Consider the following 20,588-nt stretch of genomic DNA (forward strand, 5'->3'; position numbering starts at 1 on the left):
GGTTGCTTTCGAAGAACAACGCGTGTATACATATTGCAGCGCTTGCAATGGTATTTAAACTTCATATTTTGAAGATTTTGAAATAGGGTACTCCATTATTCTAAACCAAAAAACGCAAAAATCTTTTCTCTTGTTTATATGTCCCTTGTTCCGAACCCATTGTTGTGTGCAATCTAATTTCCTCGCCATTGTAAGTGCATCCCACATGGAATCTCTGGATGAGCAGGTGGTTCAGAGGGTCGTTCTGAGATCTTTGCCCAGGGTAAATGATGAACATATGAATAGAAACAACAGGTCAGTTCACAGTGGCAATCAACGCGGCAGCTGAATTGAATTATTTGTTTATGTCCGCAAAATGAAAGGTTTCCATGGGAAAATTAATCAGAAAGAACAAGTGAAAAAAGGCGGGAGTGTTTGCAGCTTTTCTTTTAGTTCACTTTTACTGTTTTTTGTTTATAAACTAAAAAAAAAGATTTTTGTTTAAATCAGATCACCATTAAAGCTATAAGATTCCAAGAAATATGTTTTTTTTTATTAGATATATTAGTAAACTTTGACTGTATTCATATAACATTTTCAATAGGAAAACCAATTAGGTGGCTTTCTAATAAAACGCTATGGTTCGCAATGAAAATTGCGTGTGTGGAAAAATCTGACTTTGATGTGGATGGAAATGTGAATGATGATGATCATCGCCCGAGTTCCATTGACGCCCACGGAGAGCAAAAAATATGTATGGGGAAAAACTAATTAAATCAAAGCAATTGCTAAAACGTACAGTTTAATTAAGAGCATGAGACATAAGAGTGCAGCGCTAAATATTTCCTGCTGAGCGGATTCTCGGGTTCTCGGATTCTCGGGTCCGGAATCGGAATCCGTGCATAAATCTGGGCTCCAAGTCCACGGGTTCCAAGTCCCCGGGTTCCCAGATCGGTTCAAGCGGAATTTCTGGTTGGATCTCGGAATGATGATTGACGGCCATCATCGCGTAATCTTCGCTAGGCGGAGGATTATGGCGACAATTGCTTTGCACTTGCTCCACAGACCCAGATTCTTCAGCTTGATGTCACTCGATGCACTTTCCTCCATTTCCATTTCCATTTCCATGTTCACCTCCAATCTTCTCTAAAATACCATACCCGGCGTATGAGCAATTTTCGCTTTATTTTTGGGGCGGGGAACAGGAATTTGGCTGGCAGTATTTGCCAGGCAATTACCTTGACTCTAGTTTTTAATCAAATTTTTACATGTTTCTACCCCCAATTTCCTTCTCCATTTCCCCCGCTTTTCCTTTTACGTTTTCCCGCTTTCCCACTTTCCACTCTGTCTCGCTCTTTTGTGATAATTGTGGCCAAAGCACAAAGTTGGCTCCTGCCACACATGTGTTTTGCAGACATTGTGTGTCTGTTTCTGCCTAATTCTTTATACTCTTTATGACAGGGTTATATTAACTATTCAAAAACTATTTTGTGTTTGCTGTCTTTTAGTTTTTTTTGTATTATTTTATTGCTGTCTTTTATCTAGAGAATTTGGAAACCCTTTTCTATTTATATACCTTTGCAGAACATAAAACCCTAAAATTTCTTAAAATTTTGTTATTAATTAGTTATAATCTTTTAGATATGTGTAACATATACAATAATAAAACCTATTTTTAAAACCCTTTTGAAATGCATCCCGACTTCCGCTTTCTATTGTCTGCATCTTCCTTTTTTGTGTTGTCTCTTTTTGTGTGTTTTTGTTTTTTGTGGCTTGCGAGCTGAGAGTTTTTGGGCCTGCCACGCCCCCAGGACCACCGCCCACCGTCTGGCGTGCCTTTTGGCCACAAGTTGAGCGCAGTCAGTCAGTCAGTCAGTTAGTCAATAACTTTTTCTTTCGGTTTTTGTCAGAGGAGCAGGACTACCCCAAACCAAACCAAAAAAAAACAAAATTATTTCTAGATATGTGTGCGATCGATTTAACGAGAATTGGCTGGCTGTCTGCTGCGATTTTTGAACATGATGAAAATAAATTGCCAGCACACATATGTGCGCCAAATTTATGGCTGGCCAAAAAGGGGGAGTGGCTCGGTCTCAATGTGTAATTTGTCTTGCAGGAAATGAGCCCCGTGGGCAGGCAAAAAATCTAGAAAATCTAAAAAAAAAAAAAACCCCTTGTCCATTTGAGGGTTCAATGCACGCACATAGGTTTTATTGGGGGGTGGGTGGTGCAAATCGCGACCTTCCGCCCCAAACTGACCCACTTGAGGCCCCGGCCACACCCCCCTCCCCCCCCACACACACACACACACTCGCGAGCAACAAGTTGAGACAATTGACAGTAGCCAGGCATTCTGTCTGCTTATTTTCCCCTTTTGTTTTCTTGCTTTACCCACTTTTCACTTGCATAAATCTAGATGCAGATGCATTTCGCAAAAATGGGTTCAAGGACACTTCGTTGTCATCTAATTGGGCGGGCACATAAATAACATTTCTCATTGTTTCCACACCAGGTTATTTATTTATTTTCGCCGTTCGCACGTTGCGTATGCGTAATAATTCATTTCATTTGCAATTGCATATGGCATTCACAATGGCGGCAGAAAAAATAGCATTGCATATTTGATTTGATTTTTGGGTTTATCTTAACAGTCAGAAAGTTGCAGTTTATTGTTCATTAAACGCACCAAATGATTTGTTATTGTTTTACAATTCCTTTTGTTTTTTTTACCTGGAAATAAATAAAAAGTAATTCTAATAACATAAGTTGAGCGCATTAATATGTCTTTTTTGCAATCGATGTTTTAACATTTTCGAGTGCATAGAATGTGCTATTATTTCTGACGCAGCTGTACATTCGATGCGTTGTGGGCGGCACAGTTTGAGAGCCACTGTGGGCCATGCTGCTTTTTTGCATTAGCGGACAGCTCGAGTAATCACAATAAACGCCAGGAATCTGTGTCAAGCATGCCGACTGTCCGTCCGACGTACACGGCAAAACTACTCGCCGAAATCGAGGCTATAAACGGTCGGCAGATGTTACTTCAATAAGCGAAACGGGCAGGAATCGGTTAAGGATCGGGTAAAAATTATAAAATATGCTGTTTCAAGACTTGCATATATTATATAACGGTTAAACGTTTTAAATATCTAACGGGTCTTAATGATTTGTTGAATAAGATTTCAAAATATGATTTTAATATCTATTATTAAACAAATTATAACAACAAATTCGACATTTTAACTAGAAACACAACCTGTACTTCAAGATAATTTTTCAAGTTAATTTCTGAACTGACAAATCGATTGGAGGCACTCTTTAGCGTGTTTTCAATAGCTTAGACCTGATTTTGGCAGCATTGTTATGTGTAACACACACCAAACAAGCACAAACTTGCCGAAAAACATGGGACCAACTTCAAAGTCGTCGCACGTGACTATGCAGCTTCATAAGCCAGCCGTTCAGCCAAAACCACACAAAAACCACCCAATTTCCTCCTAACAACCATTCAGACCCCTTAAAAAAATCAGACACAGCGTAGACAAAACGCAGACAATGTTTAAATCTCAAAACAACTATGACACCGCACCAATTCGTCACCGATGTTTGTTCAACTTCGGTTTTAAGAATGTCCAGCTATGTAAAATTTTATTTACTTCAAATTAAATGAATCTTAAAACGCTTTCCTGGACTCGTGTGTAAACAAATTAAATGGGAAGACAAGTACTCTGTTCCATATGTTTTCACCTTACTTTCCCACCTCCAAATGCTATCTGCCATTCCTGTGTCTGTCCATTATCTTTTTAGTTTATCGAAGTATTTCGATAAGAGGATAGAAGGGGCTTGGGCCATGCACATTTGGCCCACATTCCACCTATTCCCATACAATCACAACCTCTTTCTTACACTCACAGAAATAAACGTTTTTAACAAGCAAAAGAAAATTTGTTTATCAAATTATTGCTGTAAAACATAATACGATTTAAATTCTATTTCTATTAGGTCAAAAAAAAATTAAATATAGTTATAATTACCCTGATATTCTAAAGGCCGGTTTCATTTTTTATCGTGTCTATAATAATCTATGACTATTTTTCTTCAGTGTATGGGAAACGTGGGAAGAGCGGAGTGGAAAAGAGCTTTTCTCGGCTAAAAGAGAGCATTGAACATCAGTTTTGTGGCTAGATATCATCGTTTTTCGTGTGATGATCAGGGGCGTATAGAGGTCTCAATAAAAGGGGCGGGCCAGGCAAAGGGGGGTGTGCCACTATTGTTTGTGTGTGGCACATGTTGAACATGCGGGGCAAGTGCTTTTTATCAGCCAAAGGCAACAAGAAATATGACGTAGCACGCGTCTTTTCCTGACACTTCCACTTAAAACAAAAAATAATGGAATGGGTATAAATAAAAAGTTCTGGTTGGGGAACACCAAGAATAGGGACTAAAACAAATGAAAAGAAACTGACACTTGAAATCAATGCTCAATTAAAGAGTCTACCGAAATAGATCGGAGGTGGGTAAAAAATGGGGGTGAGGAAAATAAAAAGGGGCTTACAAATAAAGAAAACCAAAAAAAGGATGCTGGTTACCTTAAAGTCTGAAATTCTTAGTTCTTTTACTGGGACTTACTTGTATGATTTATATTTCATATTTTTACATTTTTAAGATACAATTTTCCGGGTCCAATTTTAGGGAACGTTAACAGCCATGTTATGTTACCGCTAATTGTGGGGAAAATCTAGCCAAGACACAATTCCTTTAAAACTCCAGCACTGCATTGCCTTGCTTAGCATTGACAGCAACCAAATTGGCAAGCTTTTTTTGCTTTTAACATAAATGAAAAATCTAATAAAAGCACTGGAAAGGAAATGTGTGATGAAAAGGGGGAAAGAAGTAGCAGGCTTTTGGAAAATAATTGCAGGGTTTCTCATTTAATAGTAGTTTTATTGTTGAAAGTTTGGCTTTTAACTTTCTCATTATTAAAAAAATGTTTAAAAATGCTTAAATCCGAACATAAGTGAGGCTAAAATCTTTTATTTGTGATGGCGTATCTTTCTATGGATAATTAATAACATGGTTTGATTGTTCGGTATCCTTTCAGCCAAATGAAAACGACTTCGTGTTGACAGACCGCATCAAGTTCCCGGAAGATTTTGAAGTTTTGAACTATGACTCTGTCTTTGACTCTGACTCTGACTCTGACTCTGAAGGAACAGAATCATTGAAAAAAAATGATGAGGTCCAGCTCACCGGGAACTGGTTAACCGACAGTGTCCATCGCGTTCGCCGCTCCATCAAACGTTTGTTTGGCGCCGATGACGATGAGAATCAGAAGCAGCAACAAGAGCTGGTGCGGCGGAAGCGCATAGAAAGGCAAAAGGATCTTCGCCAAAGGGCCAAGGAGGAGCAGGCCCGCAAGCGGGAACATGAAAAGCAGATTCAAGATAGGCAGCGAGTGGCCAAGCGGGCCAATGGCGTCACCGATCCTCGCAAGCGGGCATCCGATAACTACGACGAAAACGAGGCATCCGGCGACCACGAGGAGGAAACCGCTCTCTGTAAGTCAATTTTTCGAGTTCTATTTATAAAAGGTTCAAATAGCTCCACAGTCGGTTAAAGCGAAATGAATTTGGAGCCATTGTTATCAAACCACGATTTCTTTCAGACCAACTTTAATTTGAAATATTATATTTTAAAGAAACTTTTTATTAAACTATACATTTTGAGCATTAACTAATTGTCCTAAAATGTTGAATGGATACATCCAAAACTAGAAACGCCTCTGTTTGTAATGACTTTGGCTTTATAAGCTGGGTTATTACATTAGTACCGTTCATAACTACTGTATAATATTTACCCATACTTAATGACATCTCTTTTAAAACTAGATCGAGCCATATTCGTCGTCAATGAGCCATATTCATACGACTTTCGGTATCGGGATAGCGATCAGTACCTAACCCTGCAAAAATCTCTGGAAGATGATCTGATCAGTTTCTTCCGAAACGCTTACAATAGTCATGATGATGAGGAGCAGGAAATTCATATCACTCTGGATCAAGTTGAGTGAGTTTAATTCAATATATATCCCTTGGGACCTGGCCAATTCTGATCGTATTTTTCATTATCTCAGGCCCACTGAAGACAGCTTTAAGGTGCGAGTGACGCTCAAGATAGAGATTCCCAGTGCCATCACCGACTTTGGTAATAAGTTGCGTCAGCAACTGAATAACTACAGCCGTATCGAACGAGTGGGTGCCACTGCCGACAACAACTTTGTGTTCGTAGAATTGACTGGTGAGTCCGCTAGAATCCGTGTCCCCAAAACTTCTTACTCTCTTTTCTGCGACTATCTGCGTTGCTTTGGTGTGAGATGAATAACCCTTTCCCTTCCAATTTCCCAAATCAGGGATGCAAACATGTACATTTTATACACGAAACAATCGAATTTGTGGCCGAAAAAAAGCTATATATCATATTTTATTTCACAGTTTCGGGAACCACTTTTTGTAAAGGTTTGAAATCACTTTTAAAGATATTTTTTTGAGGACATTAAGATATATTTCACATTAAACCATAGGTGATTTCAAATCTGCGGTTCCCGCGTATTTGTATCTTTGCTTAAAAATGACTCATTCGGCTTGCATTGCTGTCAATAATCTGAATCACGATATTCAAACTCTTTCTTCACCTCGACCACACAACAAAAAATCCTCAAATACGCACCAAAAGGCCAAGAAGAAACCACTGATGCCCGTACGGCTTACGGGCTGGGAAAATTGCAGCCCGAGTTCCCCGTAATACGTATCAATTCCAAAACTGATATACGAGCTAATCGCAAAGGTTTGTCCACGTACAACGAACCGGAAATAGAAAGATTGCCCCAATGTGATTAACCTGGCAATCCTCGAACCGAAAAAAACAACTATTTTATATCGCTAACATTATCTGTGGGTCTGCTCTAGTTTTTATTTTCTCAAATGATTCATTAAATTATTATTTTTATTGCCTGAAAAGTTGCAATTTATAGTAAGTTTTTAAACAAAAGACAGACTTTTAAATATTCTTGAAAAAAGAATAAAAGCAACACTATACAAAAGTACATAGGATGCAACATATCGTGCTTGGAGAGAAATTAAAAATTAAATTGAATATTTGTAGGGCTAATTGGTTATCTCAATCAAAAATATGATTGGGTTTTTGAAATAAGATGAGAAATGAAATCCAGAGTGGACCTTTACGTGTGTGTGCTTAAGAAAGTGACCTGTGTGCGTGACCTTGTGACCTTGTGCCCCCTCGACCCCTGTGAACGTCTCTCATCATCGAACGCCTCGCTTCCTGCCATTCGCTCCACTCTCTGTCTCCATTTCTGTGATCTCTGTCTCTAAAGTTCTGTCCTACGTCTTTGGGAAACTGCCCAGAAAATAGCATGTGCCATCGCTAATCCTTTTGTGACCTCACAGATGATGAAGAACCGATCGAAGTTCCATTCCCATCGAAGCCAGAGGTGGAGGGTTCCGGCGGCGATAGCGAGGTCTATGACTTCAACTGTCGTGGAGATGCCACCTACACCTGTCGCTACAGCGGGAAAATCATTTGCGATGAAATGAAATGCGACGGAGAGAGCCAATGTCCCAATGGCGAGGACGAGGAATCCTGCCCCCATGCACCGGGTAAATGTCCCAGGATTCTAGTACTAGATCGCCAACTCATAGATCGTACGGCATCGCCTATTTTCACCACATCTCCCTACTAACCCGATTTGCAAACGGGGCTCATTATATAGTTATAGATTTCTTTACATCTCCCAATGGAGCTGCAAAAAAGTCGATCGGTTTTTCGACACAACTTTCAACATATAACAAATGTATCAAGTGGGCAAATGTTGGGTGTACCTATTTGCTGCTAATCACACTTCATTAACAATTAGAACCGGTTTTCCGATTTTGATATACCTATAATTCCGACAAATAACAAAATGAGCCAAAACAAAAATCAATTCCTTGATCCTTTTGCAGTTCCATCTCCTGCCTTATCTAAAATTCAATGAATCATATAGAATATAGAATTTAACCTGCCCGGATCGTTCGTTCATTTTCATTTTCATTTTATTTGGTTTTTTGTTCAATTGATTTGCTTTAATTTTAATTTATTTATTCGTATCTCTTTTTGTAAAATTGTGAACCTCAGTTTGCACTGAAGATCAGTTCAAGTGCGACGATAAATGTCTGTCACTAGACAGGCGCTGTGATGAACGGGTCGATTGCCAGGATCAGACGGACGAGGCTGGCTGTGATCCGCAGCCGGAGCAAATACCAGACTCTGATCGAAAGCCAGAATTCGAACCCGAACCGGAACCTGAACCTGAACCGGAGCCTGAGCCTGAGCCCGAACCAGAACCTGAACCTGAACCCGAACCCGAACCAGAACAATTTGAGGGTAAGTTACTTCGAATATTATACCCTTGTACGTATACGTATTATAATTTTGGTCAGCATCACTAGGCGAGTCCGTCTGTTTACACACCTTTTGTGTTTTATGTTTAAAATCGCCTCCGATCGGACTTCCCTAATCTATATCTGCAATAGAAATAAAGAAAGAATATAAAACTTCGTAGAAAAATATTTTTTTTAAATTCATATACACTTCTTATCTTTTTAAAAATGGGACTTTATCGTATAGCTTCCATGGGAACGATTGAACAAAGTTTAATGTTTAAGTCGATTTATAGTCGTTTTATAGAATATTCTACTTTTTTATATCTACAAGGGTATATAAACTTCGGCATGCCGATTTTTGCTTTCCTTCTTGTTTTGATTAATTTCGCTTTGTTATTCTGTATGTGATTTAATTTGGGGACTTAGGATCCTTAGTATCGGTTTGGATAAATCGGTTTGATTGTTTTTTGTGCCGTAGTCAACCGAGCAAGATAGTGTAAATTTCGGAATATCAATGATTGTGCATACAACATCAAGCTTTAGAATTCGCGGGCTCAAATGTAAGTCATCATCGCTTAATTGCGTTTGCTAATCCCTCAAGTGATATTATTTTTGGGGCCTATTGTCTTTCATTTCGATTCGCAATCGCCTGTTTAGAGTGATCTCATTGGTTTACTGTCTGCGATCTGCGGTCGTTTAGTAGGCCGCATTCAGAACTATGCTCTCTGTTATGGCCAAATAAATTCCGCATATTAATTGGCCCAATAAACGAATATTTCCACTGAGTGCCACACATGCCATTCCGTTCATTCTGTTCTTTGTAATATCTTTTGTATTTTATTTATGGCCTTCTGCTCGTTGCTGTGTTCTTTTAACTTGAATTAAGTTTTCTCTCGCCGGCAGTCAATTGGGTTAAATATTTGATTTTCTAATGGATTTCCAATGCATCGGAATCCATTGGTCGGGCGGCGTCTTTTGGCACGTAATCGAATCGGTTCCATTCTGGTTAAACTAAAGGCATTCCATTCTGGTTAAACTAAAGGCATTCCGGGCAGTGATGCAAGATGTTTTAGTAATAACTGCAAATCGGAAGTGAGACATATTATTAAAATTTCCATGCATTTCCGGCATTTTATCGATCTACATTTGATTTCATGCAATGCACTCTCCTAATATTTGTGTAAAAACCTTTTCTACAAATTTTGGTTAAATTAAGGATTCATTTCACTATGATTTTTTGTATTTTTTCAACGACTTGGCAAGTTATATTTGTAGGAATACACTTCAAATGACTTCTATGCTGGTTTTTTGGTTCGGACTGCCAAAATGTACTCAAATGTTAAACAATCGTGTCCTCCCATTGACCCTGAACACTTTGCATCAGCTTACCACCCCATCATTTTTTTTTTTCGCCTTCAACCAACCTCATGTTGTGCAAATTGCAACGAGAAAGAAGCGCAAACAAAAAGCATAAATGTAAATAGCAGAGGAGACAAAAAGGCGAAACAAGTGTTTCAACCAAAAAGTGAAATTACAAACCCACTTCCTTGCCCACACTCACACCCACAAACACCCCCACACCCACGCATCCAGAAACCGCAATTGTAGCGCCCCAAAAAACCAGATTACAATATCCATGAAATATGCCACAAAAGTCGGAAGCACAACGAGAGGAAAAAATATGTTATATAGATGGTGATTTGGGGTCTGACAGGCAGTGTGCCCATAGAGAGTGTGTGCTTTAATTTTTTATTTTGCGAGCTGCACTGTGACGACAGCTAACAGCAAAAACAATTTGCAACAGATTAAAATTACCCCTAAGCGTATTATAAACTTAAATAATCCTCTCGCAGTGCAAGAGCAACCAGAACCACCCCGAAATCCAGAGTCCTGACTCCTTATATCCTTGCTCGCAGATTCCCAGCTCGCTTTTACTACTTTTGGGGGCGTGTTAAGTGCTGTCAACGAGATTAAATGCAATGTCAGAGGTCGCCACCCACTAAAACAACACACACGCACCAAAAAAAGACCCGAAAAAAAGTTGTGTCCTTGGAAATTTAATGAATTTTCAACACTCCACTCCAGGGCATCCGAAAAGGAAAAGAAGCTGGGAAAATGGGGTGGAAAATGGGAAGCGTTTGAAATTAGTAGAGATAGTTTGTTAGTTGGCTTGTTACACGATTTCTTTGGATAATGCTGTACTTTGAAGTTAGATTAATAGTTAATAGATATAATGACCTCAAATGTTTAATGATAATAATTATATTTTGATAAATTCTTATAAATGACATATGATATATTATTACAGAATTCTATGCCAGATTAAATTAAATATATTCAGTACTTAAAAATTAAATATATTTTTATATGTTGCTAATCCATAATATTTATGAACTAAAATAAATATTTCGGATGTTAATTTTCTATTTATCTATAATCTATTACATCAATTTAATATATTGTAATATTTTATTTATATTATTTATGACTAATATCTGAAATCAGTTTTAAAAAGGCTTTTATCTCACTAATTGTATTCCCTTAAGAGTTTATAAAAACCAAATTGAGGTCACCTAATACCATGTGGGACCTAACATTTTGTTGTATTGATAAACAAACATATATTTTTTAATTGAGCTCGAATTCTTGACCATCAGGCCACAAACCTTGATTCGGATTCTACATTTCGAATCCCACTTTGCCATTTGGGTTAATGAAGGCAATATCCGTGGATTTCAATGCTATCTATATGTTTTTCCTACACTCTTCGTATCCGTATGCTTTTTTGGTTGTTATTACACTCGTTGCTGTCGTTCTGAAATTCGAAACTTCCGTGGCTTTCGGATGGTTTTGAAAGTGCGTCAATGGAAGCTGTGCACAGCTTGCACTTGAAGCTTGAATTGTATTTTGTGGGGCTCTGCTTTTATCATTATGCAATGTTGTTGGGAAATGTAATTACTCCCCTCGACGTCGCCCATTTTGTAATTTGGTATTCAAAGTTGGATTTATGAACCATATGTATATGTATTTTTTTTTTGCGCCATATATTTTTTGTGCGCTTTTGCGGCTGCATTGGGTTTTGTTGATTAAATTTGGCAAAGACAACTTGCACTTTTCCCCACTCCCTTTTTGGCGCGAGTCAATTAGCGGCTTCAGTTTGCCTGAACTGTGTTAAATGGCTGCAGATTTCAATGTGCATTTTGCCCAGCAACCACACACGCTACCAGAAACTACAAAACAAAAAAATCGCTGAAAAAAACATTGCACAAATGGACAAGGAAAGTGGGCAACATCTAGGTGGCCACACATATGCAAATTGAATTTGCCAGCCAGCCAACGCTTTTCTTTTCTCGCCAAGCGCCAAAAAGGGCGAAAATTAAGCCAAGAAAGAAATACACAAACAGGCAAAACAAAAGAATGGGAAGACAAAATATAGAATGGTGGATACTCGTATGGGAAATTAGGAAGTGGTCTCCAAAGATACCCTGTATCTTAGATAATATAAATAAATATAAAACTCAAATATTTCTATCTTTAAAATGGAAAATATATTTTTTCATATGCCAAAATGCTTTTAGTCACTTCAAACTTTTTAAAGCAAAGTTTATTATTGGCTACTGTTGACATGTGTCCTAAATCATGTTCTATGGCTCATAAACTGTTCTTACATTACGTAAATATACAAAATAGGCTACGGTCATATGGAATGCCAGTTAGTCATGTTTCAGTCACATTTTTTTTCTTTTTTATTAAAACTTATTTTCACTCTTCTTAGGAATTTTCAATACTTTGTACTTCTGAACATTTAAAATTGGAACAATTTTCTTTTTCCAAAGCAAGCTTTCTATAATTCGCATATACCCTTCGGCCTCCAGCGAAAAATCTGTTGAAATCATAAAAAATCATAACAGCAAACAAAGGCAACCCCTGCCACGCCCCCCGCCCCTCGGGGGTGTTGTGCATGTCTGATGAGCTTCGCTTGTGTGTGTGTCTGTATTCATGTTTATACGTCTGATTTTTGCATTATAAGACAATTTGCAATTAATTAACGCACTGTTTGAAGGACAGTTCGCAATTCGAAAACCATAATTTTTGCGTTAAATCGATGTAGTTAGTTATTGTCTTTTAATTATTTTTGAGAATTTATATTAAATCAACATATTTTGTAAGGCGTTGCCATTCTAGTTATTATTGGGGACATAATTCTTTCAAATAAGCAGATTAAACAGTAACATTTTTTCTATCGAAACATCATTATTCCCAAAACAAAAATGCGTATAAACGTTTAATGTGTTGCAAAGGCAAAGTGAAAAGCTTGGCGCGCCATTTCCGTCGATGCTGCTTCCTTTTGCTGCCGCATGTTGCTGTGTTTTATGGATAATATAAAAGGCAAAATATAATATACTAAATAAGAATAATATGTATAATACATATATTTGAAAGACAATATACGAAAAAATTTGATTTAATCTAAGGCTTTGGCGCAAGCGCAGAAAGTTGTAATTTCCAGCCATCAGCAACATGTTGCTGCTTAAGAAACCGAACCTTCTGCAACATGTTGCCATCACCTGGTTGGCTGTTTTACTTCGGGTTTTGAATGTGTGTGCGCCGGATGTCGTCATCCTCGGCATTTTGCTATGGCTTCGGCCTTCGGCTTTGTGTTCGTGTGAGTGGCGAGCAAAGTTGCCCTGTCACCACTTGATGCCGCATCATTGTTGCCAGCAATTGAAAGAAAACACATTTCCATCGGTTTTGGGAAATATGCAAATTTAATTAATAAAATTACAAAAGTCGTATATATTATGTAGAATATTGGAAAATGAAAAATTAACACAAGAAAATATTAAAGATTAGTAAATCAATACAATGGTAGATGTCCTGAAAAGTGAAGATTAGACCTTGGAATGACCTTAATTAAAAACGGAAGATAAAATAATATATAAAAATACATACATATGTCCAGCAATTTCTTTCAAAATAGATTTCCTTCTGCAGAGGTTTACTAATATGTGGTAATTTTATTTTATTCACTACTATATCTTAAGAAATTATTCATCAACAAATTATTTTGTTGTATCTTATTGCAGTCATGAGTTCACTTCTCTTCTTTATTGAGATGCTTGCTCCGCAACATTTTCTGTGCAAGTCGGCAACATTCCGCTACGCCTGCTCAACGCTTGGAACGCTTTCGAATTTTCAATTCAGTTCAACGTGAAGCGTTTGCGTGTGCGTTACGTTGGCGCGATTTCAGCTCCAGCTTAATAACATCAAAACACATCCTTACTTCGCGGTTCTCTCTGAAAAATTTCAAAGCTATAATACCACAAAAGTGTAATATAATTTTTTTTCCTTTTTTTTTTTGAAGAAACTGTGTTGAAAATAGTTTAAGAACAAACAAAAATAATCTGGCCTTTGGTGTGCGAAATCCTCTGCAATCTCTGTTCTGTGTGCGTGATCTCAACTTTGTGCAAACTTATCTCTTCCCAGTGCAACGTTGATTTTGGACTTACGTTTAGTGACCTTCGTAGATAAAGCCCCATCGCCTCATCGTGTAGTTTTAATTTGTTCATGCAAATACTCCTTGAAGAATTCTTAGCATTTCCCCCTTTTTTTTCTATTCTGGTTGCATATGCACATTTTTAAATTTAGATGCTTATTTCATCTTGATTTAAAAAGAGTAAAGGGAGTCTATGAACCTAATAGTATAGTTTTCCAAAGTTCGTTTTATCTCATAAAATAATTTTAAAATATAAAATACAAAAACCATTGTAATACAAAATTGTATAATTTTAAATTAGAGGAGAAAACTCGGATTATCTTTGTCTTTCTAGCCGTATCAAAAATTAAGTAGTGTTAATGTGTTCAGAACTTTATAATTTTCAAAAATACAAAGTCTTATTTCAAAAAATTACTTAATTAATTTTCTTTCTTCAAACCCTTTAATGTAATTATTAAATTAGTCCCTGGCAATCGTTTCTTATCTCCAATTGTTCACCTTTTAGAGGCCTGTAATTCGCTTAGTTTAAAGAAAACCGCACAAGATCAGTGGAAATCGAGTGCATTTGCCTATTCATTTATGTATCCAAACATCCAAACATTGTTTGCCCAGCTCACTCAGTGTGAATGGATAAATCCAAATATTTGCCATCGGTTATTAATTTAGCTGGCTGACATCTTGTGGTTCCCCATGTTATTGTTGCTCTTGCGGTTGCACTTTGAGGTGGCTGCTATTAATGCCATTAATGTTGTGATTGTGATTGCTATTGCTATTGCACATTGCCGTCGCCTGTTGCCAGGTCGTAAATCTCAATCAAAGAAGTTTCGAGGAGCCACAGATAGAGATTGGGCATATAAATCTCGCTCGGTGGAGGCAAAAAACAAACAGGCGAGGGAAAAATGTTAAATATTTCTGACACTGATTGCTCACTTGATCGTTCCGCCCTCGAAACGCCTCGACATCGATTAGCCGTACCCAAAATAGCCGGGAAAATCGTGAAAACTCGGGGGAAAGGCGCTGACAAATTTCCCGACGGGAGCTGACAAAAATAACCGTCCAAATATGGAACCTATTTCCAGAGTTTGCCTTGAATTCTTTTTTCTGGAGTTTGGATTCCCCAGTTCGTCAGTTCTTCTTTTTTCACTTCATTGTCTGTCGAATGCAATTTGCATGGCTCGGCACAATAATAATGCTAATTCCAATGATTTAATGTGAGGATCGGCGGGGATCGTCTTGCGAGGTTTGTGGGAATACAAGTGGACAAAGTTTCTGCAAAGTCAGCTCGTTTTCCCTTGTCAATTCAGCCAATATTTGTTGTTAGAAAGAAATTTTTGGTTGATTTTAGAAACCCATTTCGAGGTTTTAAAGAATTTATCATTCGTCAAAATTGTTGTTATCCAGAAAAGTGGCAAATTATCCACCAATAAAAATGGTGTTTAATGAATGCATTGTTAAGCATTTGCTCATGTGAAGATAAATCTTTTTTGAGGTTGAAAATTATATATTTCTTAACACAATGTTCTATATTTTCATATATAATTAATTTTCAACTTGAAAATGTTTCTATTAAGAATTTTCACTTTTCATGATCACCATATTCCCAACTGAATGGAAGATCATATTTCTTTAAATAATACATTCTATGAAGCTTGAGATTGTTGAACTGATCCAAATATTCAAGTGGGCTTTAATCAACAGCTTATGTCGTACTGATCGCAAAAGGTTCTTTAATGACCAAGACTTTTAATTTAGTGGATAAGCTTTTTGATATGCCAAAAGCCAGCTTGTTGCAATGAATGTGCTTGCCACTTGCCACTTGCGCGCTTAAACGTACGTTAGATAATGCATTATATGCATCATTAATTTTAATGACTGTTAATATGAAGGCGTTGTGGGAGTTTGGCTAAAAAACTTGGCCGCATTTTGAGTTTCTAATGGCTCCGAAAACTCATCATTAACAAGTGACTGCTCCTGGCGCCCGGACTCCTGGTTTTTGGGATGAATGCATCTTGGGTGAATGGAATCCGCCTGCCGGAGCATCTCATTAACGAACAGCCTTTATTGTGTGCGTTGTGGCAGCGGTGCAATTCTCCAATTTATTATGCGTAACATGTTGGGTAACTCGAAACTTGGCCAAAATGCTGCCGGCTGGAGGCTGAAGACCACTTACCGTTTGGACAAACTAAAAGCATTCCTTTAATGCTCGGTTAATTGAAACATACTCTCCGGGCCGCCGGCAAACAACTTTTTTGCGGTATAATAATTGAAAAATGCAGGCATCTTGCCAAAACCGCATAAACAACAAAGCTTTTAGGCGCGTATCTCGCAGATACGTTTATCTGTCCCTCAAAAAAAAAAAAAAACAAAAAATTGAAAAGACAAAGACAAAGAAACTGAAACTGAAACTAAAACTAAAACGAAAACCTTTCACAATCGACAATCGCCACTCGACTTTGCACTCAGATGTCTGATGTTCGGTAGTTTGCTCTATATTATCCCTCGGATTTATATATGCCACACACATAAACATCTCAAGTTCAAGTTCATTAGGGAAACAAAAAAAAAGAAAAAAAAAAATGCCACCAATTTGTTGTAATTTATGCGCGAAATTTTCACGTTTTTTTTTTCCTGCCCATTTTGCAAAAATTTTTGCACAGCGGGACGGCAAAGAAACCGCTGATTTTTCGGGAAGTGGATTATATATATGGGCTATGCGAAATGGAAATCAAATGGGCATTAATTGGTCACGTTTTCTGCAATGTTTGCTCGGTAATAATTCACGATATATGCAGTGAGTCAGATCGTTCAGATCGAAATCGATATATACTTCGGAAATATGCTCATTGGAATGTTTGCTCTCATAATGGGATTACGTAACCCAAGGGGAATCGTGTTGGAAAGATCGAAACATGTGGCTAAAAGGCTTAAATTAAAGATTTTAATAAACGATAAAAGCCAAGGGTGTTTACTGTATACATTTTGCCCGTCATCAGAATGAGTTTAGACTTTATTGAAAACGAAATCTGTAACTAATATCTAAAATCATTATATTTCAAACATAAAAGTTGTGATGTATTTAATTTGTAACTGCTGGCAAAATTCAAGAACAATATTTACCATCACAATAAATATTTTCCAGCTAGATGATAAAGGTTTATTATTGTCATTTCTGCTTCAATTTTCATTTGACACCCCTGCAAAAGGGCGCACACAAAAAGAAATGGGAGTCTCCTTTCTATATGGAAATACATTTGATATGAAGGCCAAACAATTGAATGCTGATGAAGGCTGCTCCTGGCGGGGGGCTCTTCATCCGTGAATAGGGATTCTCTCGCGTTGCGTTATTTAAAATTAAGCAAACACTTAATGGCACTACGTTCACAGTTGCTCTTTTGACGCATCGCGATGGTGTCTCTTATTTACACCGAGAAAAGTCTTTGGGATAATTGTTTGATGGCAAAAGGAGTTTCTGCGAATATGGCATATCAGTTATGATTTTCGAAAATATTACTTTGTCTTGGGGATTTAATATAAAGCATTTATATATATTTTTATATGTATATATATATTACCTATATCAGATCGAAAGGCAAGCCATTTTTCTGAGTGTAGCCAGCCACTTCTCGACTTTTGGCCGCATAGAAAAAGACGGAAGTCCGGAGTGGACTTCACTAGTGGGTGTGGAAGTGTGTGGGTCACCATTGAGTGCAAAAGTGGCAGTGTGTGGGTCACCAAGTGGGCGGGTTCAGTGGGTGGCTTGTTTTGGGTCCTTCATTGCTTTCATTTGTAACGGAAATGTTTGTTAAAGTATCCTTCTTTTTGTTGTTGTTAATGCGTTCAGTTTGCCAGCGGAAGTGTCGTCGCTCGCCGGGTGCGGTCACCCCCTTGTTCCCCTTTTCTGACCTCTGACCCCCCTGCTGTGATTTTTATGCGCCAGAACAGAAAAAGAAATTTTCGCACATTCCAAAAGCGCTTGAGAATAACAAAAAAAAGAGACAACAAGTTGAGCCTTGAGCCAAGATTAAGCTGGAAAATACCCCCCGTCTCCCAATTTTCCCTTTAGTTTTCCACCCTAGCTCGCGCATTCGCATCCAATTTCGCATCCGCGATGGGACGGCGCCTGAGGGCAGCTCTTTGGCTGCTGGCGGCCCTGATCGTCATCGAAAAGCCCCAATCGAGCGCAGCTCGCGGCACCTATCTCTCCTACGGTGAGTAAGTCCAAAGTTTTGGGGGCTCAGAGTGATACAAAAATAGTAATCCTTCAATGCTTAAATATGTTCTAAATAGTCTTAAATTTATTAAAATATTGCAGCATTTATAATACCTTTTTGCATTAGCTGATCTAAACATATTTTTTGTTTTTATTGTGAAATAATAACGAAATGGTAACAAAGATAGGTGCACTGTTACCTAAAAACATATTTTTTGGTGAGGATAACTTTAATTTTGAATATTTAAGTAAACCAAATAAAATGAAGGAATATTTCTAAACTTGGTTCAAATGATCTGTGGTGCCAAAAAAATAAAAAGCGATGGGTCCGGGATATATGGATATATATCGAGGGATATATGCCCTGCCACTCGATGGCAATTCATTTCAATCGGCTTCGGGCCCATCCCCATTTAATTGCCCCATCAAGTGACAACAATTGCCGGCTTGATATCGAATTGAGGAATTGAGAAATTGAGGAATTGAGAAATTGAGGAATGCAGCTGCAGTTGGCGATGATGCAGAGATTGGAAGTGGCAGTGCATTCGGATGAGTTGAGTTGCACCGAGTTGAGTTGATTTGAGTTGAGTTGCGCAAATCTAGGCTAATTGTTTGTCGCTTTTGTAATAATGATGCCAGCGACCAATTAATTTGCACAAACATCTTAATTTAGGAAGCCGCGAAGACAGCGCACTCGACAACTGGCAACACTTGATAAGTTAAGTTGCCCGGGGTCTAAGAATAGAATAATTATCTTGATAAGCCGCGATGAGCTGACAAAGAATTTCCCCATGGCGATAGTGAAAAGTGCTGGAGGGAAAATCGGGTTACAGATGGCATGGAAAAATGCCACGATGAAAATAAAAGCTATTGGGTGATCGCTATTTAAAATTAATAGTTTTCACTGTACCAATTAGCAAAATAAAAATATTTCAAAGTATTAAGTATGATAAATTGGGATAAGGAAATCAATGTTTTGTTAGTGAGTTAATGTGTATTTTAAAGAGTTGACTCAAAGATGGAATAAATAATATTTACACAGTTGTCTAGATTTGATAACGTTGAACACTCATCGCATTATTCATGCGATAAAGAAAATGCATGAAACAAATAATGTTTAGATTAATGCCCGCTTATCAAAGAACTACTTTTTTTGTTTATTGCCGGATGCTCTACTAATTATCACCTATTTGTTTTTAAATACCTTGTTTTGTAATTGATTTATTAAAAAGTAGCCAGATAGTTTTCAATAAAATGGGAAGAGAACAAATGCATTTTTAGTGGCCGCTTAACCCTTGGTAACAAAAGAAGCCCCTTTCATTGGCATTGTCTGGTGGTTTGGTGCCTTGGGGCCTTTGTGAGATCGCTAACTGTTTTCTAGGCCTTTGGTCACGGTCAGTGGGAGAAAGATTTGAGATTTGAGGCTTTGCGAGACAAACGAGTGGTCATCGGATACTCCAGGAACCGTCGACTGTCGGTCGTCAGAGAGAAATTAAAAACGGTTAACTGCATCTGCAGCCATTACAACAATGTCATCCTTGACTTCATTAACCGAAACCCGATCGCATTGAAGTAAAAACCTCAGCGGGAGCAGCGAACAAACAAGCAACAACCAACAAGTAAACAAACAAACAAATGGACAAACAGACAAATAGACAAACAAACGAACGAACAAGCAAACCAACAAACAAACGAAGCCAGGCCCTCAAGATAATGCGAAACTATTATTTTGCACTACTGAAAAGCACTCTGAAGTCATCGCCACTTGGGCTTCGTGCTGCCTCGGATCCATATTAAGATTCCGATCTGGTTTTGGCACACTCAGCTATATATACATCGCAGTTGGGAAATGCTCCGTTTGACCCATAAAGATATAACAGACTAATTTGCCAAATATTTAGATATATCAGAGAATAAAAGTCTTGGCATTTTTAAAAATTTTCATAAGACATTCTTTAAGCCAGAGATATTTATTTGTAATTGTTGATAAATTGATAAATATTTAGATGCACTAGGAAACAACAACCTTGACTTGTTTTACTTTTAACTTTTGTATTTTATTTACTTAACAATATTTTATAATTTTTGTTTAACACATTGCATATTATATTGTTGGTTCTTAAAGCCTTAATACTCAATTAAAAAACCCTTTATCATAGATTTTAAATTCTTTAAACATATTTTAAATATGTTTTCAACAAAGACTCCTCTAATATTATTTTGTGCTCACTGCAGAGTATTCAAGTGTCGCTGTTGGTCCTTTTTTTGTGTCCTGAAATCAACTTTTCAATTCGGGACTCTTATTTACTCCGCTGCTTGCAATTGCTAGAAGAATGAATTGAAAGATGTTTATTTTTAGTACAATGTGCCACACACACACACACACACACTGGCTGCTGCTTAACCCCCTCTGGCCGACCGCCTTAACCCTCTACTGCCGACCCTTCGAAGCCATTTGTAGCAA

The 20,588-nt window shown here is 37.7% G+C and overlaps 1 protein-coding gene across 20 annotated transcripts in view; it reads left to right on the plus strand.

The window, feature by feature from the left end:
* The window catches only part of LOC108046868 (basement membrane-specific heparan sulfate proteoglycan core protein), an 85,811-nt gene that overhangs the window by 19,897 nt on the left and 45,326 nt on the right, over positions 1-20,588 (plus strand). For 18 of the 20 annotated variants that reach the window (XM_017126814.1, XM_017126792.1, XM_017126793.1 and 15 more), the window contains exons 3-8: positions 5,081-5,537; positions 5,868-6,045; positions 6,113-6,276; positions 6,712-6,822; positions 7,443-7,652; positions 8,170-8,418. In XM_017126814.1, the coding sequence (XP_016982303.1) occupies positions 5,081-5,537; positions 5,868-6,045; positions 6,113-6,276; positions 6,712-6,822; positions 7,443-7,652; positions 8,170-8,418 (1,369 nt within the window). Of the gene's footprint in view, positions 1-5,080; positions 5,538-5,867; positions 6,046-6,112; positions 6,277-6,711; positions 6,823-7,442; positions 7,653-8,169; positions 8,419-13,623; positions 13,749-17,977; positions 18,123-20,588 lie in introns of those variants that run through there. The other 2 variants (XM_017126794.1, XM_017126811.2) reach the window with 2 other exon arrangements.

This window comes from Drosophila rhopaloa, unplaced genomic scaffold (genome assembly GCF_018152115.1).
Source record: "Drosophila rhopaloa isolate 14029-0021.01 unplaced genomic scaffold, ASM1815211v1 contig_3, whole genome shotgun sequence".
NCBI lineage: Eukaryota > Metazoa > Arthropoda > Insecta > Diptera > Drosophilidae > Drosophila > Drosophila rhopaloa.